General features: G+C 59.3%; 2 protein-coding genes across 17 annotated transcripts in view; one reads left to right on the top strand and one right to left on the bottom strand.

The window, feature by feature from the left end:
• The first annotated feature begins 689 nt into the window (after window positions 1-689).
• Window positions 690-13069, top strand: LRRC71 (leucine rich repeat containing 71). Of its 11 annotated transcripts, XR_012125211.1 has the most exons (17): window positions 691-977; window positions 4370-4519; window positions 4795-4920; window positions 5009-5084; window positions 5266-5343; window positions 6998-7102; window positions 7215-7485; window positions 7556-7639; window positions 7718-7807; window positions 8424-8573; window positions 8755-8845; window positions 9216-9304; window positions 10558-10672; window positions 11055-11176; window positions 11406-11797; window positions 12056-12120; window positions 12755-13069. XR_012125211.1 is itself a non-coding variant. In XM_073221937.1 (15 exons), exons 1-15 carry the CDS (start codon window positions 818-820, stop codon window positions 11523-11525), a joined length of 1824 nt encoding a protein of 607 aa, XP_073078038.1. In that variant the 5' UTR covers window positions 690-817; the 3' UTR covers window positions 11526-12978. The 11 variants fall into 11 exon arrangements, 9 of the variants coding, with proteins under 9 accessions (XP_073078038.1, XP_073078039.1, XP_073078040.1 ...); XR_012125210.1 differs by having other exon boundaries at window positions 11406-12120; XM_073221937.1 differs by having other exon boundaries at window positions 690-977; window positions 10561-10672; window positions 11406-12978.
• A 26-nt stretch (window positions 13070-13095) lies between these two features.
• The window catches only part of ARHGEF11 (Rho guanine nucleotide exchange factor 11), a 99164-nt gene continuing 86419 nt past the window's right edge, over window positions 13096-25840 (bottom strand). For 4 of the 6 annotated variants that reach the window (XM_037016634.2, XM_037016636.2, XM_037016638.2 and 1 more), the window contains 19 exons: window positions 25106-25285; window positions 24970-25017; window positions 24574-24761; window positions 24121-24267; window positions 23756-23835; window positions 23533-23658; window positions 22845-22962; window positions 21864-22042; window positions 21234-21309; window positions 20785-20952; window positions 20045-20135; window positions 19237-19362; window positions 18788-18849; window positions 17889-18107; window positions 17200-17547; window positions 16161-16256; window positions 15040-15287; window positions 14670-14859; window positions 13096-14183 (listed from right to left, as the gene is read on the bottom strand). In XM_037016634.2, coding sequence (XP_036872529.2) covers window positions 14125-14183; window positions 14670-14859; window positions 15040-15287; window positions 16161-16256; window positions 17200-17547; window positions 17889-18107; window positions 18788-18849; window positions 19237-19362; window positions 20045-20135; window positions 20785-20952; window positions 21234-21309; window positions 21864-22042; window positions 22845-22962; window positions 23533-23658; window positions 23756-23835; window positions 24121-24267; window positions 24574-24761; window positions 24970-25017; window positions 25106-25285 — 2749 coding nt within the window. In that variant the 3' untranslated portion in view covers window positions 13096-14124. Of the gene's footprint in view, window positions 14184-14669; window positions 14860-15039; window positions 15288-16160; window positions 16257-16885; window positions 17113-17199; window positions 17548-17888; window positions 18108-18787; window positions 18850-19236; window positions 19363-20044; window positions 20136-20784; window positions 20953-21233; window positions 21310-21863; window positions 22043-22844; window positions 22963-23532; window positions 23659-23755; window positions 23836-24120; window positions 24268-24573; window positions 24762-24969; window positions 25018-25105; window positions 25286-25840 lie in introns of those variants that run through there. The other 2 variants (XM_037016637.2, XM_037016639.2) reach the window with 2 other exon arrangements.

The raw sequence follows: 25840 nt of genomic DNA, 5'->3' as shown, positions 1-25840 counted from the left end.
AAAGGCTCAAAGGCAGGAAGTGCTGGGAGTGGCACCTGGGGACTAGGACTGAGTAGGGTGCGGAGGCTGGAGCAGGAAGGCGGACAGGAGAGTGTATACTCCAACAGGGCCAGCCCCCTGCCCCACCGCCCCTGCCCCCACGGAGGAACTGATGTGGCCTCGACTATGAATCCAAGGACTTTGAATCCAAGATTTGTAGGAAGTTTGACCCGCCCCATTAACTCATTAGCTGGTGAACTAAGTCTCCAGACCTCTAGGAGGCTAAATGGATGCGGGCGAGAATAGAAACGCAGTGCCAAGCGGACTCGATGGGTTTCTCTGGGCCTTTTCCGTCAGGAGCCCTCTCCTTACGGGATAGGAGGGCGGACTCTGGAGAGTGCATCTGCCCCCACCCGAGCTTCCCCCCTCCCAGATTCCTCCGACGGCCGCGATCTCTAATAGGCCGGGCGAGGTCCCCACTTTCCTGGGTTCAGTTTTCGGGGTGACTGGATGGCTCCTGGCCCGCCCCCTCTCCGCCCCCGCCCAGGCCCTCCCCCTTTCACAGGGACTGAGGATGCAACCTCGCGCCACCTCGTCGGGGCGTCTCGCCCTGGCCCCGCCCCTGCTCCGCGCTGACGCAGCGGCGCCCCCTGTCGGCCCCTCGTGCGCTCTGCGGTTGCCCCTTTCCCCCGGGCCCGCCCACCTCGCGAGGTTGCCGTGGAGAGGGACGCGGAGGCGTCGCCACTGCGGGCTGGGCGGTGCGGCGGGCTCGGAACAGAGACCCCTGATTCGGCCACCCCCAGGACGGGACCCACAGAGTCGCTGGATCGGCACCAGCATGTCGGGCGAGGCGAGCGCGCCAGGGGCCTCACCCAGGGCCCCGCGTCCCGGGACCCAGAAGTGGTCTGGCACAGTAGCCAAGAAGGGCGATCGTGCGACCAAGGAGAAAACGGCACCCATCCTGACGCCGGTGGGCGAGGCGGAGCCCAAAAACCTTGGTACGCTAGCGGCGGGGTTGGGGGACCAGGCCTCAAGGCTGTAGCTCCGTGCGCTCCGCCAGCTGCTCCTTATTTGGGAAGCCAGGTTGCGTGGGGCGTGGTGGTTGTGCCAGGCACTGTACTGGCTGTGCAGAAACAAGCTCCGGCGGCAAGACAGAGCCAGGAAATAGAGTTTCTGGTGCTAAAGAGTGCTATGTAGTAGCAACCTACTGAAGTTCAGTAAGTGATGGGAGACATCCTGTAACCTGGCACATGGTAAGAATGTTTTCAAGGCCTGTGGCCTTAGCCACGTTTCTTCTCTGTACTATGGAGATGTGAGTCCCGCCCTGCTTACTGTGGTGAGGAGCAGGGGGGTTCATGGTGAGAAAGTATTTTGTAAACTGCAAATTCATTTGTTCATTCAGCAAGCATACATGTGCACCCACTGTGTGCCAAGCTCCCTGCCCCATCCTGGAATACGAATCATTACTCCCCTCACAGTTCCTGAAACTCAGCTGGGCAGACGTTTGAATTGAACTTGATCTTAAAGACAGCCCCCCACCTCCTCTGGTTTGGGATGCTGACAAATACAATAAGATGTGATAAAATATATATGAGAGGAGGCCCAGGGAGTGATGAGGAAAGGGGGACTACCGGGATGTAACTTTGAGTTGAGTTTTATACTCATTTATTCAAGTTCCTTTTTGGATGTCTGCTCTATAGCCAGGTCCGATACAGTGAGAATAAGATGGACACAGATCGCCAGCAGGATTTGCATTCTCTGGGAGAAGAAATCCATTGAAAGGGTAGAAGTAGGAGTGTGGCTCTTGATGGTACAAGTGAACTAACCCCAGCCCAAACTAAGCATCCACACGGGATTTTTTGGAAGCTTCTTGATTCAAATCCACCAGCTTTGCTATCAAAGAGGGGCAGGAACTTGCTGTCCCTGGTCTCGCGGTAAAACAACTTGGGGAAACGCTCTGATTGTCAGATCTTGATCAGGTGCCATGTCCTGGTCAGGGCTGGTCGCTGGGGGGAGGGCGCTATGAGAGCCGGAGAAAGACAGAGAGGACAGAATCTCCAACAGACAGGAGCCCAGTTATATCGCCCCCCCACCCCACCCCACCACGCACACACACATATCTGGCTGCTGTATGGAAAATGGAATGTAAGGGGAGGAAAATGGAGGCAGGGGCGTTTCAACAGTCCAGGTGAGGGATAGTGGAGTTGAAACAGGGTGGTGAGGGAGAATGGATTAGGCTTCTTGAGAAACACTTCAGAGGTGGATGCAGAAAGAACTGGTAAAGTATTAGGTGGGGTAGAAAGTGAGGAAGAACGTAGCAAGAATGAGTCCTAGGTTTCTGGGTGGAGCAACGGGCGGGCTGAGGTACGTTCACGGAGACAGGAAAGCCCAATGAACGTGTAAGAGATGTCGGTCGGGCAGCTGGACACACGAGCCGGGAGCGCCGAGGAGAGGTCAAGCTGGCGATGTGACTTTGGGAGCTGCTGATGTTCAGGGGTATTGAAGCCCTGGGAATGATTCCCTTCGGGAGGGGAGGAGTGTAACCAGAGAAGAGGAGAGGGTTCAGGACCCAGCCTTAGAGATCTCTGAAGAACAGGCACTGGCAGGGAAGCCCGAGCAGCCTCTGCAGAGAGGTAGGAGAGAATAGGAGTGACAGCTGCGCAGGAACTGTGGACAGGAGAACACGGAGGGCGGGGTGTCTAGAGGGCCATTGCGTGCTGTGGCAATGGCAGCTGTGGGGCTCCAGTGGGCAGAGTGCCAGCAGATGTATGAAGGTTTGTACATTTAGAGAAAACCCCACGTGGTGGCTTCTGCTTCTTCAGAAGCTAGGAGGCCAGCTCATTAGTGAGCACGAGGAAGGAGTGTGGGAGGGGAGGAGGAGGGGAGCAATCTCCCGTTAGAGCTGTACTGTCCACTAGGCGACTCCCAGCTGAAGCATGTATACAGAACATTTCAGCACCCCGTTAAGTTCTGTTGGGCAGCGCTGTTCTAGAGCAGGGGTTCTCAAGAGCTGTTCTGGGACCAGAAGCTTTGGCGCCATCCGTGAGCCTGTTAGAAATGCAAATTCGTGGACTCCACCCAGCCTATGGAATCAGAACCTCTGCGGATGGGGCCCAGGAAACGTTTAACAGGCTCTCCTGGTCATTCCTAGAGACAGATGTTAAAGTCTGAGAATCTCCCTTGTAGAGAAAGGTGGTATGAGTGAAGCAAGGAAGGGTGGATGGCTCTCCCAGCAGAAGGAACAGCCAGGAAAGCAGGCCTTGTGCAGGACTCGGCCATAGGGGGGGTTAGCCCAGCCACCCCGTGCCCCTCTCCTCTGCCTCGTCTATTCAGCTAACGTTTCCTGTGGGTCTGCGTCCCCCTGATGGCTGGGCACATGGGAATGTGCCTCTCACCCCTTTGCCAGGAACCCCCATGCTGAGCACAGCCCCTCCACACTCTTGGGCCAGGCTGCCTGCTGTTAGCTGCAGGAGTTCCCCGGGGCGCAGCCCGGCAGCACCTGCTGCCTGTGGCCGGGCTGATGTTGCCGTGGGGCCTCCAGGCTGCCCAGCCCTTGGCAGAGCAGGCTGGCAGTAAGCCAGCCCTTCTACCTCTAGTTTCTCCCATTCACCAGGGACACCCGTTCCCATCTCCAGGAATCACTTCTTCCTGGAATGCCCCCGGGGGAGCAAGAAAGAGCAGGGGTCTCTGGGGACTCAGACACCTCGGCTTAGCAATGCTGTCAGTATGGGATGTGGTGGGCATGAATTAATGTAACTCTTGGATGAGTTAATATTTCTAAAGCACTGAGAACAGTGTGGCACAGAGGTAAGTGCAGGATAAACGCTTGCCAAATAAATAAAAGCCTGCTGGGCCTCGGTGTACATGAGTGGAGTGCGTGTGGAGAGGTACTCCTGGGTCCCTTCCTTCGCTCACATCAGGCTGGGCTTCTCTCTCGGTGTGACTGTGAACAGTCTCATCAAGGAAGGGTCACGGGAGGAGGCTGGGCTGAGGACACCCAGTGGGAGGCGGACCTCCCTCCTTCCCCCGGGACCTCCTCTTCCGTCCCGGGCTGGGAGAGTCGGAGTAGAAGCGGGCTTCACCCGTGGGATGGGTGGAGGAGCCAGCTCTTAAAAGCGGCGCCCCGGTTGTCCACATTCCACGCCCTGTAGTCTCCTTTCTTCCAGGTCTTGATTTCCCACTGTTTCAACGCATCTTACAATTTAAATGGCTGTAAGGATGTCCGCCCGGGAGAAGGGTCCCTGCCTCCGCGGAGGCTGCGGGTGGGCGCGGGAACGCGGTGCTGGGCGCCGGCGAGGGCGGCGTCCTGCGGCCTCTGCTGCCCCCCGGTGGCCGCACGGCGCTACAGCTCGCGGCTCGGCGCCGCCCGTCCCTCTCCCCCGCCCCGTAGAGGAGTACCAGTGCACCGGGCTCCTGGACACCGACTTCGCCGAGCTCTGCACGCGGTCGGGATACAAGGACTTCCCAAAAGTTGTCACCCGGCCTCGCCCACATCCGACCTTCGTCCCCTCCGCCTCAATCTCGGAAAAACTCACCGTAGGTGAGTGACAGTGGAGGCCCTGGGGTGCGGGCCGGGGGTCACCTCGTCCGTCCACAGCCCCGAAGGCACGGTGAGCCGAGTCGCGGGGGCGCAGGGCAGGCGGGGAGTGGGGCGGTCTCCCTTCTTCCCTTCCAAACCCCGGCCCACGCTGGAGCGGCGCAAGAAGCAGCGTCCGCAGGCTAGCGCCTCCCACACTTACCGGACACTTCAGCACCGGAAGGCGGTGCCCTGTCCCTTCCCTCCTCACCCTGTCTCCTGGCACCTCTGCCTTCCAGACGATCAGCGGCTGTCGGCGTCCTGCAGCCTTAACAGCCTGGAGAGCAAATACGTGTTCTTCCGGCCCACCATCCGGGTGGAGCTGGAGTCCGACGAAAAGTCGGTGAAGGAGATCTACATCCGCGGTGAGCCTCCCCCGCGCGCCCCTCTCCCCGCCGTCCCGCTGCGCCCCAGGGCCTGAGGCGCCCCCCCCCCCACCTCTTCCTTCCACAGGTTGGAGGGTGGAGGAGCGGATGCTGGGTATCTTCTCTAAATGTCTGCCCCCGCTGAGCCAGCTGCAGGCTATCAAGTGAGGGGCCGTGGGGCGGGGTGGGGGACGGGGCTCTTGGTGGCTTGGGACTGAGACCCGAAGGGGCAGGAGACCCTGGGGACGTGGAAAGATGGGGGGTGGGGGATGAGGAAGCGTGTGGCTGGAGCGCGGGGGAGGCGGTGAGCTCCGGCCGTGTTTCTGCTCTTCCCACCAACTCCAGCTTGTGGAAGGTGGGGCTGACGGATAAGACCCTGACCACCTTCATCGCCCTCCTGCCGCTCTGCTCATCCTCGCTCAGGTCAGCGGGGGGAAGAGGCAAAGGGGAGGCCCCCAGGGTCTGGGGAGCCTGGCTGGGTGGGTGGTCAGAGGGCAGCACTTTGGGGAGGGGAGTGGCAAATCCCAGCTGCCTGGGCGGGGGCTGGCATCCCTGTGGAAACAGGGCGCAGGTGTGCTGGGTTTTGAAGCTCCTCTCTGACAAGAAGCCTGCCCTCCTTTTCTGCTTACACCCATGCCTAAAGTGCCTGACCTCTGGGGCATCCCTCTCTTCTCCAAGTCCCACCACCTCTGCCCTCTCCCTGGAGGTTTTGCCCCAGGATTTGCCGGTGCCCAGGAACTGGAAGTCCGGTGAGGGAGGGAGAGGGTGTAGGAACAGACCACAGGGCAGCGGGGGGGACTGTGGTGGTGGAAGAATGGTGGGGGAGGGAGTTGAGGGCAGAGAAGGACGCCACCCCATCTCATGGGTGTGGGGCAGGGAGACATGGGAGGCTGCCTGGAGGAGGTGGTGCTGAGTCTCAGGGAGGAACAGGAGGGGGCCAGGCAGGACACTGGGAAAGGGCATTCCTGTAGAGGAGGAAGCAGAAGCAAGGTGTGAAGTAGAGATGTGGCTTGCGGTCTAAAGCGCTCCTACAGCGGCCCTGGCTTCCGCTCCAGGGCGCTCACTCTCGGGGCTACGTCCGGGCTTGGCCACCCTCCTCCTGTGGATGCGATGGGTACTTCTTGAGGACAGAGATTGTGTCTTCTTCAGCTGGGGGTCCCCAGCGCTCTTTGTATAGACCACCACAAAACACATATTTTATTCCCTAGTGGAAATTAGACACAATTTAGCCAACATAACTGTAGAATTCATCTTCATATGTAAAAGTAAGTCAGAGCAACATAATAAAAATATTTGAAGTAGAAAGTAATCAAGTTTAGATGAAAGATTAGCCAGATTGAAAGATGGAGCAATGATAAATCACGGGACACATTTTTTCAATAGAGAAATTCCTAGCCGCTAGTGGGATTTTTGTTGTTACTTGGAAAAGGACCTCCATTCTCTCAGCGCTATTGACAGGAGTTGCCTTGGGGCAGGGTCATGTGTTAGTTACCTACAGTGTAACAAATGACCTCTCTGTTTCCATGGGTAAGTCTGGGTGCAGGTTTGCTGGGTGCTTCTGGCTCAGGGTCCTGGTGAGGTGGCATTAAAGCTGCTGCCCGGGGCTGCAGCCATCTCCACTGGCGCTGGGGCATCTGCTTCCATGCTCACTCACATGGCCTTGATGGGCTGTGGTGCCTCCACAAGGGAGTCCCCCCGAAGGCGTCTGGGTGCCCTTACCCGTGGCAGCTGGTGATCTGAGAGTGCCTGCGAGCAGCAAGGGGGAAGCCAGTGTTTTTGTAACCTCAGCTTGGAAGTGATGGCTGTCCCCTTAGCCATATTTCACTGATCAGAAGTGAATCAGGTGGCCCAGCCACACTCAAGGGGAGAGCATTACACAAGGGCCCACATACAGGAAGTGGGGATCATCTTAGAGGCCGTGTTACTGCAGGTCACTAACGCTGGGAGTGACCCCTTCACGTGGCCACACTTCTGGGCTTTAGTCTGCAGAACTGTCACATGTAATTTCCTATACTGGTGGGGGGAGACCCACACTTCCTCTCTGTCACCCCCTACCCTCACCCTTCCCTTGCCTCAGTGGTGCCTCCGGTTCTCAGATCTCCCCCACCCTCAGGAAGGTGTCTCTGGAGGGGAACCCGCTGCCGGAGCAGTCCTATCACAAGCTCATGGCACCGGAGAGCACGTGAGACCCCTTTACCTCGGCCCCCTTCCCTGGGCCTGTCCCCCATTCCTAGTCCCCACTTTCTTGTCCCTCCAGCACCTTCCCCAAGGACCTTCAACTCCTGCCCTCCCAGGCTCAGACCGGATGGCCCTCCTCCCACCCCCATGCTCTGCTCTCCAAGGTTCTGCCCAACGCCCGGACCCCGTGTTCTCAGTGGACCGTCCTTCTCCCTCCCGCTGCCCAGGATCGCGCACTTGTCTCTGCGTAACAACAACATTGACGACCGCGGGGCGCAGCTCCTGGGCCAGGCTCTGTCCACACTGCACAGCTGCAACCGCACCCTGGTCTCGCTCAACCTGGGCTTCAACCACATCGGGGACGAGGGCGCCGGCTACATCGCGGACGTACGTGCGCGGGGCGGAGGCCCACGGCCTGGCCGCCGGGCGCCGCCGGCTCACGCACCCCTTCCTGCAGGGCCTCCGGCTGAACCGCTCCCTGCTCTGGCTGTCCCTGGCGCACAACCGCATCCAGGACAAGGGCGCCCTGAAGCTGGCCGAGGTGGGTGTGCCGACCGGGCGGGGCCGGTGAGCGACGCCGGCTCGGGGCTTCCGATCGCGAGGTGTTGCCTCGCCGCAGGTGCTGCGCCCCTTCGAGTTGACGCATACCGAGGTGGTGGAGCGCCGGCGCCTCCTGCTGGAGAAGGGGACGCCGGAGCGCTCGCGATCGGTGAGGAGCCACGCCCAAGGTCGGCTGCTTTTCCGAAGCTGGCCTCCTCCTAGTCCGTCCTCTCTTCCTTTGTCCTCACCGGCTTTCTTTCCGACCCCTGCACAGATCTCCCAAACGTTTGGCTCTATCCGCAGAACCCCTCCACGGGCAGTAGAGTATTGGTTAAGAAAAAGGACTAGATTTCCACTGTCCATACTTGAAATCCGGCCCCTCCACCCGACAGCTTGTGACCTTGGCATGTTACTCAGCCTCTCTGGCCTCAGTGTCCTCATCTGCAAACTGGGGACAACTGGACCTGCCTCCTAGTATTGTTGAGAGGACCAGAGGAGGTCATTCATGTCATGCACTTGGAGCACTGCTGGTCACTTGGTTCTCTAAGTCAGCTGCTACAGTTTCCCCAGTGTGAGAATCTGAGTCCCCACCCCCCCACCCCAGCTCATGCCCAGGTCCCTCTGCCATTTCTCCCCAACAGCACCCCCAACCCGAGAGCAGTCCCAAACAGATTATTTTAGCATTGCTGCCAGTGCACTGTCACGCAGGGGTGAGGCCTCCGCTTACGCCTCACAGGGGAAGCGGTGCTGGCTTCCTCCTCATCCCCTCCCATTCGCGAGCACAGCCTTCTACCTCTCGGCTCGGGGACTCCAAATCAGACCGGGAGAAGAGCCAGACAGGGGGGCTCAGCAGTGTTTCCTTGGTGGACAAGACTGACAAGACGCAGGTGGTGAAGGCCGCTAAGGGCCTGGGCAAGAAAAAGGAGAAGCCGGGGGTAGGTGCGCCGGGGGCCCTGGAGGGACAGTGAGCAGCTCTCCGGGGCACAGGTGGCAGTGAAGGGAAGGAGGCCTTTGAAGGCCCTCCTCAGGCCCCGGTCCTAATCTGGCCCCTTCCCGCACCTGCTCCCTGTCCCCCGGGAAGAAGGGCCTCCACCTCTCTCCTTCCCTCCTCCACAGGAAGTGGTGAAGAAAGAGGAGAAGTCAGGCTCTGGGCAGCTGTCTGCACAAGGAACCCTTAAAAAAGACGACTTCAAAGCAAGCAAGGGGAGTAAGTACTAGCGCCCCCTGTGGCCCCGTCTTGGTGCAGGGGAACGGAGCCCACTGGGCAGGGTGCCGGCCTCCTCTCGGCTTCCGTGCGCCTGCATGAGCTAGCCTTCCGTCATGCGTCTCTGGGCCTTACGTCCCCTGAAAGCGCTGTCCGGCCCCGTGTCCTGACCCCCCGACTCCACACCTTGTTTCCCTGGACTGGTCCCCCATGGCCTTGCCCTCAGAAAGGAGCCCACCCATCTAGCTGGGGGCCCCCTTCAGCTCTGTTTCTGTTGCATCCCACCCCGAATATCGTGGAGCCCATTTCCTCTGGGGAGCCTGGGTGCTATCAGAGGTCTGCACTGTGCACGCTGGCTCCCCTCCCGCTCCAGAGGTCACCATCCCCGAGCAGAAACCAACCAAGGGCAAAGGGCCCAAGACTGGGGTCAGAGAGAAGCGCAGCACCCTCCTGGAGTCAGAGGTAGGCCGGGAGAAGTGGGGTGGGGGGTGTGCCCCCCCAGGAGCCCTCCCCCAGACCCCTCCGGGAGTGTGGCCTCAGCCCTGCTCTGTTGCTGTCACTTCATCCTGGTCTGCTCTGCCCTGACCACGCTTAGGTCCCCTCACCCAACCACAGCCTGGGGGGCAGTAGAGCTCCGCGCTCGCTCTCCCCTTCCAGCTTGAAGAGGCCCCCTTCCACCTTTCCCCGCTTATTAGAAGCCCACACTCTAGATCTGCTCCCTCAACACAATCTGCTTCCCCAAAGGCCACTGGTTCACCATCACCGCCTCCAGCCTCTGCTTGTAGGGCTGTGCAGGGAATAGGGGACATTCTCTGCCGGTCTCAGCGGCCCCCCAGGAAGGCAGGGTGTTTCTACAGTCAGGTAACCGCTCGCACCCTGCACGCGGCTCCTGTGTAGGGCTCCTGAGGCCCTTTCTCCTTTGCCCGTGGAGCTCCCTTTTCCCTTTTAACTGGTTTGCTTTGGAAACTGACTCCATAGCTCCCACCCCTCCCTGCTTCTCCAGCTGTTGGTGGACAGCTGCCCAGGGCCTATTTCTGCCCTTATATTCTGTGTCCTCCATCAGGAGAACCCCACCGCCCTCACCCCTCATCCCCGACCCAGGCAGGGAACATCCTGCTGCCTTTTTAGGAGGCTTCTCTGGCACCCAAGGCGAGATCTTACACGTGGAGAAAGGGGCCGAGCTGCTTTTCCTTCCCAGCTTTCTTTGTCGCTGCCTGCTTGTCCTGACCCGGGCTCATGTGCCCAGACTATGGCAGTGCCTTCTCGTCCCGCCTTCAGTCCTCTCCCTCCGCTCCCTGCCCCGTTGCTCTAGCTGATAGCAGTATACCTAGTAAAATGCAGCGTGCCTTTGCACCTTTGCAGTTTTCTCTGCCTGGAGTACCTTTCCCCTCGCCTCCCTCTGATAATGACCACATACCACTTGAGCTCCAGCTCAGGCCACCTCCTCCTGGCTCCAGAGACTGGGCTCGGTGTCCCTCCCCTGGGCCCTCTGAGGTACTCTGGACTTAGCTCTGCCAGCCGTCACACCACACGGAGCTACCTCTGTGGCTTCCCCCAAGTTGCTTCTCCAGGGTACGGGCCCATTTATCTTTGCATCCCAGCACCTAGAACAGAACTTGGACTATTGCCAGCCCTCAAAATATGTATGCTGGATGAAGAATGAAAGGCCTGCTCACCAGCTCCCCTCTCCTCTGCCGCAATTTATTCTGCTTTAGCAGCTGGTAGCTGAGACCACGGAGACGGTCAGTCCGCTCCTGGAGCCGGTGGAGCACCGGGACGGGAAAGTTTTCATGCCGGGGAACAAAGTCCTCTTGCACCTCAACCTCCTCCGTATGTTTGCCAGGACCCCTGCCCACCCACCACAAGGCTACCTGGGCTGCACGCGGCCATGAGGGCCCCCACCTCCCGCTCCACAGAGCAGGGCCTGGGGCTCCCCCAGATGTACTTCATAATGGGGCTTTGGGGCAAGGGGAAGCCAGGCCCTGAGTCGGGCAATGAGAGTAAAGAGGGAGTTCAAGGGAGAAATGGGGGTGGGAGAATACAGAGGCTGGGGGGGCAGCAGAGGAGGCAGCAGGGACGTGGAGGGGAGCTGGGGTGTAGGGCCAGGGCAGGAGTGGGGCCTGGGCTCAGGACCCGGGGTGGGTTGGCCAGGCAGAGAGGGTTGCTGAACTGGGCCGGTGGTAAGAGGCCCCTGGGCCACTCCTTCCACCAGGAAACCAGATCACAGAGGTGGGGCTGGACGGCTTCCTGGCTGCAGTGCAGTACCAGGCACAGTTTACCCAAGCCAACAGCACGTCCAAGGGCCCCGTGGGGCTGCTGTGGCTGTCCCTGGAGGTGAGTGCCCACAGGCAGCTTCTGGGTCTCCCCATTTCCAAAGCAGTCTTGTCTTCCTGTCTCCTTTATCACATGCCCTCTGTTTCTCTCTCTACAAGACCAGCAGTCAGACCCTGCTTTTCCTCCAGGACCCCCAGGCCCTAACCCACCTATCCCAGGAAATCCTTTTCTCCCAGAGGACTAATCTTCCTTCCTCTGTCAGCTGTCAGCCTTCCGTTTCCTCCTTCAGAAAAACTGCTTCTTCCCACGATGTCCTGCGTATGCCACGATCCAGGAGCTGATGCTGCCAAGGGACCCCATCAGTAAGGCCGAGCCAAGGGAGGAGGAGGCCTTGGCCCCCTCCACCTAGCCCGCCCCTCCCTCCTTCCCAGGGGCTCTGGGCTGCAGAAGCCTCTCCACAAGTGGGCTGACTCCCTGGGGGAGATCTCAGATCATTAACAAATCCTATTGCTGTTCTTTTTTCCTTGAGGTTGTCTGAAAACTGTTCCAGAACATTTAGACTCTGAGTCTTGTTTGTTACTTGTCCAGAAACGGCTAAACGGCTTTGTGGTCCTGCTGGGAATAGTTCTTGCTTGCTGGGCCGGAGTCATTCTCTCCCTGTGTTCCCTAGAGAACGCTGAGGTTTGCAGCAACCTTTGGTCTCAGAGGCAGAAGGGAAAGACTTAGGGTTAGTAACTGACACGTGCAAGCAGAGTGGGAGAGGAGTGGGTCCGGTAGAGGGATGGAGCACGTGCTGCCCCCACCCTGTCTGCTTCTCACTGTTGCCCAGGTGTTTGGTTTGCAGAAGAGGCAAAGAATATACACATTTCAGCTTAAGAAAATGTATGGAGTTGGGCAGTTACTTTGGAGAGGGCACTGAGTCTCTCTGCATCTATATAGCGCAGGGCAAGCACTTGGCATGAATCCTGGTAACACTGCTGCAGACGCCGTCCATTGGGAACCAGGTGCACCAGCCGCTGTGGGGGCCCTGGGTCCTCACCTCCCCTGAGATAACCAGCGGACAGTGCCTAGAGGGTCCAGGCGGGCTTCTGGGGAGCTATGCCCACTCGACAGGAGCTTCCAGAGAAGTGTCCCTTCTTCCCCTCTGGGCCCATTTGACCTGGTCCCAGCCCCTCCTTCCCTCGGTTGCTTTGACGAGCTCCTCTGCCCTGAACTCCCTTCTCAGCGAGGCTCAGTGGCTCTCCCGGGCCTCTCTGCCTCTGCCTGCCCGGACAGCCACTCAGCCTCTCGGCAGCTGGCTGCTGAGCTTCAGCCACCTCGGCTTCTCCCATTATCCCTTCCTTCCCATACTTGGTCACCAGTGACTTGTGTATTAGTTCTGACACCTGGCTGGACTACGAGCTCTGAGGCCAGCACCTAGCATCTAGGTTTAGGAGGGAGAGAAGTTGGGGCTGGAAGGATTTGTCCCTTGGTCCGACAGTGAAGGCAAATGTGGAGGGGCTTTGGCAGGCTGCAGTCCTGGGGGCGTGTCTGCTTCTGCTGTGCCAGCGTCCAGGGGGCGCACAGCCTGTGGGAGGGTCGGGAGGGCTGACGGCTGCGAGGGGCTGGCCAGGCCTCTGAGACGACTCTCCTCCTCAGGTTTTGCCTTTAAAGTCCTGAAGCTGAAGGAGGGCAGCTCACGAGGGCCCTTGATGCTGGGTCCCCTGCTCCTTTGTATCGTGTGTGTGTGCGCGTGTGTAAACTGTGAGTTCAGTGTCCTTCCATGTCTTGGCCATGGGGCTGGGTAATGGCACACCCAACTGTAGGTCAATGAGTGCACGTCGGAGGCTCTGGGAGAGAGTAAGGCAAGACTGGGCCTGGGGGCTTGACACCGCTGGGGGAGGGCTCCCTTCTGTTCCTCTGTCCTATTCTAACCAGCCTCCTAGGGAACAGCCACAGCATCTTCTATAACAGCAGTTCCAAGAATCACACACACACCATCACAGTTGAAGAATATTTAACTTTTCTTAAAAAAAAAATCTTAACCATGAAAGGAAGAAAATAAAAGAGTATACATTATTTTAACAGCAAAACAGTCATTTCCATATCTGTATTTTATATATTATATATATATTTATATATATATATATATGTATATATACACCTAGCACAGTGTGTATATTCTATTAGTCAGTGGGGGGCGGAGCGGACATGGTAACAGGGGCCGATGCTGCGCTGGCCCTGGGCATGGTCCTGGGTCGGTTCAGGGACTCCAGCATTCAGCTCCCTACCCCTGACCTCCGGGCGCCCAGTTTTCCTCTGTACCTGATACACTGGTTTTCTACAGGGACAGGGTGGGAAGGGTGGGCACACTGAGGTAGGAAGGTCCCCAGAAGATGGCAAGTCCTAGGAGGGAGGGGGTAGCTCAGCACCAAGCCCCAGAGGCCGGGCAGCGGGCTGGAAGCTGGGAGGCCTTCCACCCAGGCACTCGGCCCGGCTCTACCCTTGGGCCCTGACCCCAGCCCAGTCCACGGGAACCTTCTCTTCCCTCAGCAGTCCCTCCGAAACTGCCTCCAGCACCCCAGGAACAGAAACAAAAAAGGGCAAAGTTATTTACAATACCAAAGATGCACATATAATACATACATATTTATAGGAAACCAAAGTGACAAAGACAGGAGAGGCGGAGGCGGCCCACCTTGGCCTTGGGGCCTGTGGAGAAGGGGAGGGAGAAAGTGCATTTACACGGAAGCCGCCTTTCCCTCATGTGTCTGAGGGCGCCCACACCCCTAGGCGGGCGCAGATGCAGTCAGCATGCTCAGGATGGGGGCGCGGGAGGGAGGGGAAAGACTCCGGAACTTGACTCCAATCTGAGCAGATCCAGCAACATGTGGGGCTTTCCGCCCCGGGGCTTGGCTGGATCCAGCTCCTCAACTGCCTCTCCCATAGCAGGGAGTCCTCCCCTGTGCCCCTGCCTTGGGCCAGTCCCCAGAGGAGCGGGCACACAGAGGACTTGGTGGTTTGGATGGCTATGGTCCTGGGGAAGTGGCCGCGTCTGCCATGCCGTCTTCCGGGAGGATGTTGGAGCCTGTGGAGGAAGCAGGGATGAAAGACAGTGAGGAACTGGCTTCTTGGATGACCCTCCCTCTCCTGTCTCTCCTGGAACGTGCCATGCTCATGAGAGCAGCTCCTCTGGGGCCATCCATCTGCGACAAGGGCCTGGAAGGGGCTGCACCTTTGTCTCCCTGAGTGAGGACCCGGCCATGTCCCTGGCCCACTTGGTCTGGTTCAGAACCAGTCACTAAAACAGGCTTTGGAAGTGGGGCTGGGCTCCCTGTGGTCCGTTATCTCAGCCCAAGGAAAGAAAAGTTTCAATTCTAAGTTTCCCAAAACTCAGAGGGGAGCTGCTGTGGGGTTTCCCTGAAAAGACTCCTTTCTGAAGCTGAAGGAGTGAATTAATTATACTCAAGGGGGAAATGAGACCCCTTCTCAAAATCTCTTCTCTCCTCACACTGTGGCGATGTTTCCTTGCTGGCTGGTTCCCCAGAATGGGTTCAACGAGGGAATCACTCACCCTCCTCATGGCAGAACCCCAGTTCCTGGCTGTCTCTGGGGTCAGAGGCCAGGGGCTCCCTAGCTGGAGGTGTCCGGAAGCTGTCGGTCCACGTAGCGGCCTGTGTGTGGAAACTGCCCACAGGCGTGGTGCCGCCAGATGACTCTCCCCACAGGGACCTGAGCAGCTCTCGGTGGGCCAGCTCCATGTCCTGGAAGAGACGCAGGGAATGTCTGCGGTTCATCAGGCCCCTGGGCCCGGGGGATGGGCCGGTGCTGGCGGGTGGCTGGATGGGCCAAGGCAAGAGCCCCGGGCCAGGCCAAGCTCTAGGGCTTCCATGGGACGCGGCACCCCCCCCAGCGCTGGTTCTCAGGGAGCCCAGTGCCCTCACCTTGAGCCGGCTGAGCTTGAGGGTGAGCTGCTCAATGGTGCGGAAGATCGCGCCCACGTCCCTGAGGGCCAGCCGTGGGGGTGAGCGGCTGGGGGGCCTTTGATCTTCGCTGCCTCCCTGAAGCTGGGGCAGAGGCTCTGTCTGCCAGGCAGGGAGGGTGTCAGGCTGGGAAGGGCTGGTGGGCAACCCCGAGGGGTCAGTGCTTGAGTCCGGGGATCCTGCCGGCATGCTGACATAAAAGCAGTTCCCTGTTCCCATGGCAAGAGAGGGAGATTAGGAGGAGATTCAGGGCAAGTCTAAGCTGTCACGTGCCCCCTCCAGGTTCCCCATGCCAACTGAGGGGGCCAGGGAGGCTGTCCTGCAGCGGAGCTCAGTGCATGCTGGTCTCACACCACCCACCAGTCTCCTAAAAGCCCTCCTCCTGCAGAGCACCTTCTAGACGGCAGTTCTGCTCGGCTTAGCTCAAAGCAGGGCAAGATGCTCAGCGGTGGAATTTAAGGGAGAAGTGGCATGGCTGACACGTGTCATCTGGGAAACAGGCTAGTGGCTCCTATTCCTTGAAGGAAAGGTAAAGAGGCAGTGGGCTGGTTCTGGTCGCTTCTGAAGAGGGGTAGGTAGTGGCCTCCTTGACTCTGCCCATCTCAAGTTCTGCTGCTGAGCTTCACCACCACCCCCTGCCCCAGCTGCCATCTACACCGTGATCCCAGTGATGCCTCAACTCATCAGAGGGGGATGGGGACAGTGCAGGAAGGACATGAGGGTCCCTGACAGGGCAGCAGGCATAGGTAAACATGGGGAACCTGGGCGGCGATGTAAGCCTACTTCCAGTGATGCTGGCATGTGAGAAGTGGTGGCCTAGAATGTCTGGCCAAGGACATGGGGTTCTGGGCACCCGCCCCACCTTCTGACTGAGTCCTACTGCTCTGAAAAGGGCCTGCGCAGCTCTCAACAAGCGGATGGCATGGGGTCTGCTCCCATCCTTAGGCCCACCTGCTTCTCTGTGCCCAGTACGGGTGTGTGTGTCCGTGGGACCGCAGGCAGGGCTCCCAAAGCCCAGCTCTGCTCCCACAGGCCCCCGCTCCAGCCCTGGCCTGTCTCTGGCTCCAGGGGGAGGTCATTACCCGTGGCCTCTGCTCCGCCGCCCACGTCAGGCGGCTCGGGCTCTGGCTGGCCACTCTCCGGCTGTGCAGGGACAGCCTCGCTGCCTGCCACCTCAGCTGCACCACCACCACCACCAGGGACAGCGGAGACCGAGAGATGGAGAGGGCAGGGGGAGAGGAGGAAGGAGAGGCGGAAAGCAGAGGGCAGCGGGTGGAGAAAAAGAAAGGGAAGAACAAAGTGAACACGGGATCATCCATGACCACACCCTGGGAGCTGCAGAGAGCCATGCCACCAGTTCACTGATGGGGGAAGAAGGAAGGTCAGTTCCCAGAAACCCAGGAGAGGGAGCACCTTGGGCAGATGGACAGAGAACTGCTCTTGGGAAGAAAGGGAGAGCCCCGGGGGGCCGGCTCACCTCCCCACAGCGCTTCTCGGCCAGCCTTCTCCCGCGCACTCCGCAGCACCTGGGCGCCCTCCCCTGGCCCACTCTCTGGCCAGACAAGCCCCCATCCCAGCCCGCCTTGGATTTTCTTGTCTTGCAGCCATCCATGGCCCCCAAGAGCTGGGGAACCCCACCTACTTGCCTGCCACAGCCCTCACTCTCTGCGTGCCTTCCCAGCCTTGCCCTATAGCCCCTTGTCCTGTAGCTGGAGTGACAGGCTGCAAGCATTGGCCCTCGTCTTTCCAAGCCTGAGGCTCCTGAGAAGAGCCACATCTTTTCCGGAGGACTGTAAGATGAGTGACGAACACTAGCAGAAAATTTTATTGAATAGTTGATTTGTGCCAGACAGTAGGTAATACCCTCATAACACAGAATGAAGTTCAGAGGTGACCCAGCATTTTGTCTAAGGCTGCACAGGTATTAAGTGACGGGGCTGGAGCTTTGACCCTCTGCTGTCCACCGCTGGAGCCGCTGCGTGATACCAACTTGTCTCCTCTCAGCATCGGTGCAAGTCTCTGCACACACACTTTCTAGGATACAGGTGTCAAGGGATCCTTGCCTCTACCCTAGTGAAACTGGGTGTTTGTCCCCCCATTGGACACCCCAACTTATTTTACCTTTTCTCACAACTTTGTAACTTCCTGCTGCCTCTGTGCTTGGAGGCTCTTCCTCAGGATTCCTGTCCAGCTTGGGAGACTCCCAGATCCCAGAATTTCTGGCCCTCGGGGGCAGGTGTTCCAGAGAACTCAGAGCCACATCCTCCTGCTCTGGTCCTGGGAGCTGGGGATGGTCCCCTCCCTGCTCAGGGGGAGCCTGCCCCGGGGAGCCTGGATCCCAGGGGTGAGAGGTGATGCTGACGACAGAAGGCGTGGGTGTCAGGTCATCCTCGGGCTCCCTGGCAGCGGGTGGCTCCACGGGGTGGCCTGGCAGCAGGCTCCACAGGATCAGGTGCCGCAGGTTCTCCACTGGCGGGGAAACGGAACGCTCGCTTCCCCGGCACAGGACTGGGCACTGCGCCAGTGTGGGAGAGCCCAGAGGCGCAGGAGGGTTGCTGTTCACCTCCCCGTCCCCCAACTTGGAGAACCTGCCTGGGTCACAGGCTGAGCTGGAGGGCTCTAGCCAGCCAACTGGGGGCGGGGGCGGGGAAGTGGGGAGACGGGGAGTCACACTCGTCTCTCCGCATCTCTCCTCAAGCATAACTGGGAGAGAGCCTTCGAACAGGCAGAGGGTGGAGATGTCTGCCAGCTCAATGCTGGCCATGCTACTGGGGACCAGGGACTGATGGCAGGGCCCACGAAGCACTCACCATCTTCTAGGGCTGCACTGGCAAGTCCTTCCACGAATAGGGGGCCTGGGAGGGGCAGGATGATGGGGTCCCTTGTTCTGCTGCCCCTGTTCTCGCCATCCAGGGACGCAGAGGGGTGAGGTGGGGCGCCCAGTCCCCCTTCCTCTATGTCGCCCTCCTGCTTGGGGTCCTCTAGCAGGGCCGGGGGCTCCCCTCTGCCCCTCCGCTGGGGCCCAGGGCCTGTTTGGGAGGAGAGAATGCTGCAAGGCGGGAAGGAGGAGGGCGCGTGCGGGCTGACCCCGTGCTGACCCCACGCTCGGCTTTGGGCACATGGGGCCGGGCACACTGCTGATTCACTCCGCACATGTCGCAGAGCGCCTGCTATGGCCAGGCACTGTCCCAGGCCCTTGGCATACATCAGTAACTACAAAAGATCCCTTCCTGTGTGGAGCTTAGGTTCTAGCAGAGGGACAAGAGAAACAGAGATTAAGTCAAGGTTCTAAATGAACCAGAAGGTGAGGAGTGCTACAGGAAAGAAGACCAGAGGCCAGAGGGTGGGGCATGTGGGGCTCAGTGTGAAGCCAGGGCCCAGGGAGGGCACCTCCCTCCCCGCAGTGACCCTTGGCTGGAGGAAGCTGGGGCTCCCGGACTTTGACTGACTGCCCCTCTTCCTGCACTGCTAACTGGCTGTGGCCCAGACAGCCAGGGTCCTAATGAGGTGAACTGTTCAGGTCTACCCCTCTCGAGTCTGTTCCCCCTCTTGGTAGGCCCTTCGTCCTCGCCCTGTCCTCTGGTCTTACCAAACCATATGCCTCTGGCCTTGACGGATCTCTCCCCGCCACTCAGTCGGCAACCCCACCTCCCTCCCTGGCCTAGAAATGGATGGGCTGGATTCCCACAACATGGTTCAAGGGGCTGACCTCCAGGCGGCCCTCCAGGTTCTGGTTCACTCCGGAACACTTCTGAGTCATCCAGTCCTACCCTGGGGGAAGAGACAAGCAAGGGCGAGAGGCCATTAAACTCCATGCCAGCCTCCTGAGGTAGAGTGGGCAGTGAAAGAGGGTCCAGGAAGGGGGGTGGTAGTTTAAGAACCTGCCGTCTGGCTGGCAACCTGGGGAGGATGGTGCTGGCCTGGCTCACCCGGGTGCCGATCCCACACCCCCACCCCACTGCAGGCAGTCTCCTTTATAGCCAGGTGGGGGGCTGGCGGAGGACAAGCAGACAGGGGCAGAGGGCACAGGTGAGGGGGCATGTTCTGTCTGCCTGCTAACTTGTCTGCAGGGGCTGCCCACCCCCAGGGTGAAGCACTCAGAAGCAGCCAACCAGTGGCCTGGATCTGGACGGCGAGGGGGTCTGAAGGGCTAAGCACCTGCTGGGTGTGGGGCTCTGGTGGGCTGGCTCCTGGGGGTCTGGGGGTGGGGGAAGGACAGGTGTTGGGGCGGCTCCGGGGTGCCGGGTGGCCTTGCGCACAGCCTCTTCTAAGAGCTCCATCCATCTGTTGCTCGGCAGGAGCAGAGAGGACTGGTGGTGAGATCAAGACCAGGCACACAGCACCTCCTATGCTGACCCCACTGCTCCAGGGCTTCGCCCAGAGCCCTTCTCCAGGCCCTGCCCCCACCACTCTGCACCTGGTGGTTCCCACCTCCCCTCACTTCCTGACTGGCTGCTTCTCTGGAGCTCTGGAGTTACGTGATTCGCAGCCACCAATTACTGGACACAAACCCTCGCTTATACTCTGTGCTAAGCATTCGATATCTGTCTTCTCTTAAAATAACTCCAGTAGCATTACCCACATTTTACAGATGACAACAGAAACTGACTCCACCCACCTCGGGCTGGCCACTGGTGGGCACAGGGGGTGGGTGGGGGGCAGACATCCAAGAATGCACGAATTTAAAACGCTTGATGGGGAAAGGGAAGAAGATCCCAGGGGGAAGGGAGTGGCACCAGACAAAGGCAAGCAGCAGCGGATGGCTGTGAACTCCCCCTTCCCTCAAAGACCTGCTCAGGGGAAGGGGTGGTGGCCCTGTGAGCTACCCCACATCCATCCCAACTCCCACTTCCCTGTCCAACACCCCGGCCTCTGCCTGCCCTGGCCTCACTGTCCAGTGTCCTCATGCACACCACCCTGGGCCCATGGGATGGCAGCTACATGTGACCCCTCAACCAATTCTCACATGTTCTTGTCTGATGACGTCAATGCCACCAGCTCATAGATCTGGGGCGGGCCCAGCTCGGAGGTGCAGATGATGAAGAAGGCCCGCTTATCTGTGTGAGGAAAGGAAGGCAGAGGGTCTGCACGGGGGGGTGGCAGAGGCGTGACTGCAGCCTGGGCCAGGGTGACAGAGGGTGGGCTCAAAGCCCTGATCCTTGACACAGATGCAGAGGGCAGCATGAGACAGACCTGGGTCATCAGAACCGGTCAGGATCCACTTACAAAAGGGAGAGGTAATTCTGGAACCCCTCCTGTCCTCTCCAGCTACCCTCCTGCTCTGCCAACAGTGAGAGCTGACATGTGTCAGGTGCTGAGGGGATGAGACACCTTCACACCCTCATCCCTTCTCTCCAGAGGCAGGAAGAGGGCAGACCCAGAGGAGGAGGCGGCCTGATGCCTGCCCTAGTGCCCTTGCTCATGCGCATGCAGCTTCTCACCAAAATGGCTGTGTGCAGGGGGGCCTGTCTTCTGCAACCAGCCCACCCGTCACTCGCAGCAGGGAGGTCTGCCCTACTGTTGCCCGCTCGGGCAGCCTCAGCCCATCCCAGGGGCCCACGGCCCGCTGGCCTGCTCCAAGCTCTCATCTCAGTCCCCACCCTCCCCGCCACACTCCCCATCGTGGACTGTGTCCTGCTCAGCTGGGCCCAGGGGAGGAAAGGAGTCTAGGGACACTAGTGCCAGCGGCAGTGTCCTCACGGGCACCTGTGGCCACGGAGCGGACGAGCACGGCGTTGAGCTTGAGCACGGGGCTGAAGGTCTGCTTGCTGTCCGAGGAGCCCGCGGCTGTCTTGCTGTGGCACTTGAGCAGCAGCTTCTCGTCCTGTTTCTGCAGCAGCACCAGGAGGTCCTCCAGTAGCAGCACCAGCAGGTCTGCAGGGGTACAGGGGCTGTGAGGGGTCCCTCATCCCCACCTGGGGACCAGAAGCTCTCCGACGTCCACTCCGGGGTCTAGGAAGCCCTGGGTCTGGTACTCCTGCCCCACACTGTGCCTGAATCCCGAGCTCTCATGCCGCTTGGGTTTCAAGCTGCCTCCAGGGCACCTCACTGCCCTTGAAGCGCTGGGTTTCAGGGTTTATGCTCCGGAGAGAGAAGAGCCTGGGGCAGCCCAGCTCACCACAGACTCCCCCTAGGCCGCAGCCCCCGGCACGTACCCAGGGTCTTATCCTTGCTGATCCTCCATGTCAGGGGCCCCTCATGGATCATCTTCCTCGCTGTAAGATCCAGGCTCTGTTTAGGGGACACCATCCATTCATTCATTAAGTATTTGAGGGAATTACATGCCAGACATGGTGTGGAGGTGCTGGGAATCACCGAACAAGAAGGGTCCGTGTGCTCACACTCGTGGGGCCACAGACAAGCGAAACTGCGCTCACGTGCCCCGTGCTGTGCTGGGGGACATCCCAATGGCTCTGGCTTGGGTCTCTCGTCCTCCTCTCACCACATGCCATCTACCTTCCTAAGAAAATCTCTGCTTTACCTGCCCATCCCTTCAGCTTTACTTCCTCCCAAATGATGTTCACCTTTACCTCAAGTTCTAAGTCCCTCTCCCCACACTCCCAGGCTGAGTTCTAACATCTAGTCTTTACTGGCGGGCTGTCTGCTCTTACCTCTCCGGGCCTGAGTGGCCACGGTAACAGGGTGCATGTATCCCAGGGCTCTGCCATGCCACCCCACCACAGACAGGCCCAGTCTACCTCTAAGACACTCTAAGCCCTGATAGCTCTGCTCCTAGGGAAGAATGTATTTGGGGGGCTCTCTCTGCCACAGCCCCTGCCTCCTACCTTGAACTCTGCTGCCAGAGGATTGCTGGCCCTCTCCAGGGAGGTGGTATCCAGGCGCTTCTGGTAGCCCTCCAGACGGTGCTGGTTCTCTGTCTGCTTCACGGCTTCATTCACGTACTTCAGAATTTCCCGGCACTGGTCCCGGGCCCGGCACAGCTTCTCGTGCTCGGTGGTACCACCTGCCAATTGGGGCAAGGGGTGATTAGGGGCTCCGCCTGAGAAGTCTCTCAGAGTCCGCTATTACCTGGCCTGCTGCAAACCTTGAGATTTGAGGGCCTCAAGTACAAGGTTAACTTTCACTGAGGGCCTCAGGTTTTCGACCGTTGCTTTGAAGACACTGATAGCTCTTGGGAATTCCTGCTTAGACCACAACCGGCTCTACAGACATTGGGAGACAGGACTGGGAACGGTGGTGATGGCCGTGACCATGCCTCTGGAGCTGGGCTGCGGTTTTTCACACGTCTACACCCAGACTCCCAGCGCTTCCAACCCAAGGGTGGTGAGAGATGCTCGGAATCCCCGGGACAGAGACAACCTTGAGCTGGACTCTCATTCCGCTCGGCCTCTTACTCCTCTAGAGTTACCACATCGGGTTGGACCTTCTGTGCTCTGCACAGAGGCATCCAGCAGTGGAGGTGACAGGGCCTAAAATAAAACCCATGGCCCCTGGTGTGGGACCACGGTTGTCAGAGGAGCCAAGGTGCCCATATGCCACCCTGTGCCCAGCTAGATGCTTTCCTCTGATTTGCACAGGCTAGAGGCAGCCCTTAGCTCCTCCTGCTGCTGAGAGCCTTATTCTCCCCAAAGCACATTTACAACCACTGTCCTCGTTGAGACGAACCGTGACAGAAGGCAAGGATGAAGAGCCTGAAGGCCAGAGGGGTTGAGCGATTGGCTCCAGTGACAAAGCAAGTCAGCGCTAGAATGAGGGTGGGAAGCAGGGTGGCGGCGCCCCGGGGCCCGCGCCCGGCCAGGCCCTACCCCCAGTGTGCTTGATGACGCTCTCCAGCAGCAACGGGTACTTGGTGAGCCGCTGCATCTCGGAGATGATGAGGTCTCTGAGCTGCAGCCGCCGGCACTGAGGGTGGCTTTCAGCCTCCTAGACGGAAGAACGCACAGACAGATGGCAACCCGTGGTCAGGAGCTGGTTTATGGGCCCAGGGCCCGGGTGGGAGTGAAAATGCCAAATAGGCTCTAATTGCAGACAGTAACTCAGAAGCAGTGGTGGCAGCTTCCTCCTTAAATACTTAGGGAAAGACTGGTCAGGGTAGGGAGGCGACAGCCCAAGGAAGGGATATGCTGCAAACAAGCTACGTGGAGTAGGTTCTCTTCCTGCTTTACAGACAAGGGAACAGGCCCCTCTATGTCACACAGGTACGGGCAGGTGAGCCGGGGATTCTGGTGAGGATCCAGTTCCATTTCAGTGAACAGTGGTCTCTGCCTTGAGAGTGTTTCTGCAGAGGCGGCGTGGAGGGGGGTGTGGGCGGGGGCAGGGAGTTGCTGGGGTGTCCTCCCTGGTGGAGAGGAGAGGCTGAGGTCCTGGGAGCTGGGGGCTGGGATGGACTTCGGACCCTTGGTGACCCTCGTTAACTTTTCTGCCTCAGATATGAGAGATGACTGAATGGGCCAACTTCTGGGAGCAATGAGGGAACACCTGCCGTGGGCACACCTGCATGAAGAGCTGGAATCGGCTCTCTTTGCGCTGCTTCGTCTTGATCAGCTCCAGGGCTATGGACTGGTAGGAGCAGAACTGAGCGGCCACCTGCTGGAGTTCCTCCCGGGCGGGGCCATCAAACTGAGAGGCAGAACAGGTGCCACCAGTATCACAACCCTGCCCGGACGCCCCACTATGCCCGTCCTCCGGCCACGGGTCCCGCCTCTGGCAGCCTTACCCGTGCCAGCATGAGGCCACTGATTTCTGTGATGATGGGGCCCTCCTCCCGGAGCTTCCTCATGGCTTCACACCAGGAATCTGGGGTGCGCAAGAGAGAAGAAAAAGAACCACCCAGGGCTGAGCTGCCCTGCCAGATAGGGGTCTTTGGGAGCAGGGCCACGGGGAAGGGTCTGGAAGCTATTTTACTTCTGGGGCAATGAGAATGCTGGTTTCAGGTTGTATATGAAGTTTGCTCAGCAAAGAGGACTGGTGAGGCTTATCTGCATGGGGAGGGTGGGCATGTGGGCAAAACCCAGCAGAAGCCTGAAGGCTAGCCAGGGCAGGATGGGAGCGGGGCAGGCACACGGCAGACGGGCTACGCACTGTGGATCTCTATGAGTTCGGGCAGGTTGGGGAAGAGCCGGGCCAGCTCCTCCCGGGGCATCAGGTTCTCCTTCTTCATGCGCTGGTAGAAGATCAGGTCTAGGACCCGGAGTGTGCGCAGGTGGGAAGCTTCTGTCACAAACAGTTCTGAACGAGTTGTGACATGGAAGGGTCAAAAGACAGGGAGAAACAGATCAGCAAGCATCTAGAGTCACTGTCATGGCCCCCAAAGGGCTTGACTTTTGGAGGAACCAAGTGCTAGTTTCAGATTGCTCATCAACTTTTCTGTCCCCACCAGAGGCCAGAACTGAGGCGGCCTTTGCAGGCACAGCTACACGGACCTGGCTCTGCCCTCAGGGCCCACCCTATCTTTGCTGGCGTTGGCACTGCAGGTACGTGGTGCCTGCTTCCACCTGTGCCGGAGTGCAGACGGGAGGTGGGGCCCGTTCTCACCGTTGATGACCTCCTGCCGGTCAATCTCCCTCTGGCTGAGCCCAGCCACCACATCCTTGCCCACTGTATGCTGCCAGTTTTGCGCATCTGGCTCAGGTTCCAGGTCAGACAGCTGGCCCAGATCATCCTCTAGGAGGTGAGGGAGGAGGGCATCTGTGCAGAACCCCAAGCTGGGGGACTCAATGCTCCTGGGGGAGAGTGGGTAGCTCAGTGTCTCGCAGAGGAAGAACTCACACACAGGGTTTGGCCTTCCCTCTCCAGCCCAGCCTGCCTGCCCTGTGCCCATGGAAGGCAGCGGGCCACAAAGAGGAGACACCCACCCACCTAGCCACTCAGGGTGGAGGAACGGCTGAGCATGGCTGGGACACCAGAGGCGCTACGGCACCCGTCACTCACCTGCGGCCCATTTTGGGGGTGAAGGGAGGGGTTGGATTCTCAAGAGACCTGGGGAAAGAATGTCAGTTCTCAGCAACCCTCTGCTCTGCCCCTGCCCTGAAGATACCAGTGGGCTGGGCACCTGTGCCCTGCCTACCTGGTGGAGAGGCTGGAGGCAGAGGAGGAGGCTGACTGGTGGAGACGCGCAGCCTCGGCAGCGGCGTCCATGTCAACGTCACTGCGAGAGCGGGGCACGTTCTCCACCTTCCGAGACCGCTTCATCTCCTCCCGGCCCTTCAGGCTCTCGGAACGGCCCAGGCGGATCTCTGAGCGGGAGCTGGGGAGAAAGGGCGAGAGACCTTGGGATCTTACCTACTGCCCAATACCCACTGAGGATGGCACTGTGGCTGCTCTATAAACTCCTCTCCTTAGCCTGGCCTGATGCACAGGGCCTCTCAACTTCCTTGGGACCACTCAGGCAGGGATCCTAACAGGAAGGTGAAATCTGGGGCTAACAGAATTAGACTCGTCATGTGTCCAGGTGCCAAAGACCCTAATCTCCTGTAGGGAAAGCTGTGCACACCAGTCCTTTATCGGGGATTCCCAGGTCCCGCCTCCCAGTCCCTGGGCTCTCGCATGCCAGCCCATCTTGCCCTCTGCTTTGGAACAGGTCAGCTCCCAGCCTGGACTCTGCTTGAAGTCCATCTCCCCTTTTACAAGCTCTTCCTACAGGAAGGACAGGCACTATCTTTACTCGCTTATTCTAACGTTCTCCACACTGTCCATCAGATGATCCCACCTGCTGTTGGCTTCCCACTCCTCCGGCTGTGATGTAGATTTCTTCCATTCTTATCTTGATAGCTTCCTTCCTAAGCTTCCATCTCCCCTCTTG

The sequence above is a fragment of the Manis javanica genome, chromosome 14 (genome assembly GCF_040802235.1).
Source record: "Manis javanica isolate MJ-LG chromosome 14, MJ_LKY, whole genome shotgun sequence".
Classification (NCBI taxonomy): Eukaryota; Metazoa; Chordata; class Mammalia; order Pholidota; family Manidae; genus Manis; species Manis javanica.
The sequence above is the reverse complement of the archived record's forward strand: the minus strand, read 5'-3'. Positions and strand labels throughout refer to the sequence as shown.

Coding starts and splice junctions, on each gene's coding strand:
- LRRC71 (XM_073221936.1), top strand. CDS start 818: ATGTCGGGCGAGGCGAGCGCGCCAGGGGCCTCACCCAGGGCCCCGCGT. Junction 978..4,369: donor GGCGGAGCCCAAAAACCTTG/GTACGCTAGCGG, acceptor CCCGCCCCGTAG/AGGAGTACCAGTGCACCGGG. Junction 8,846..9,215: donor CTTCAAAGCAAGCAAGGGGA/GTAAGTACTAGC, acceptor CTCCCGCTCCAG/AGGTCACCATCCCCGAGCAG.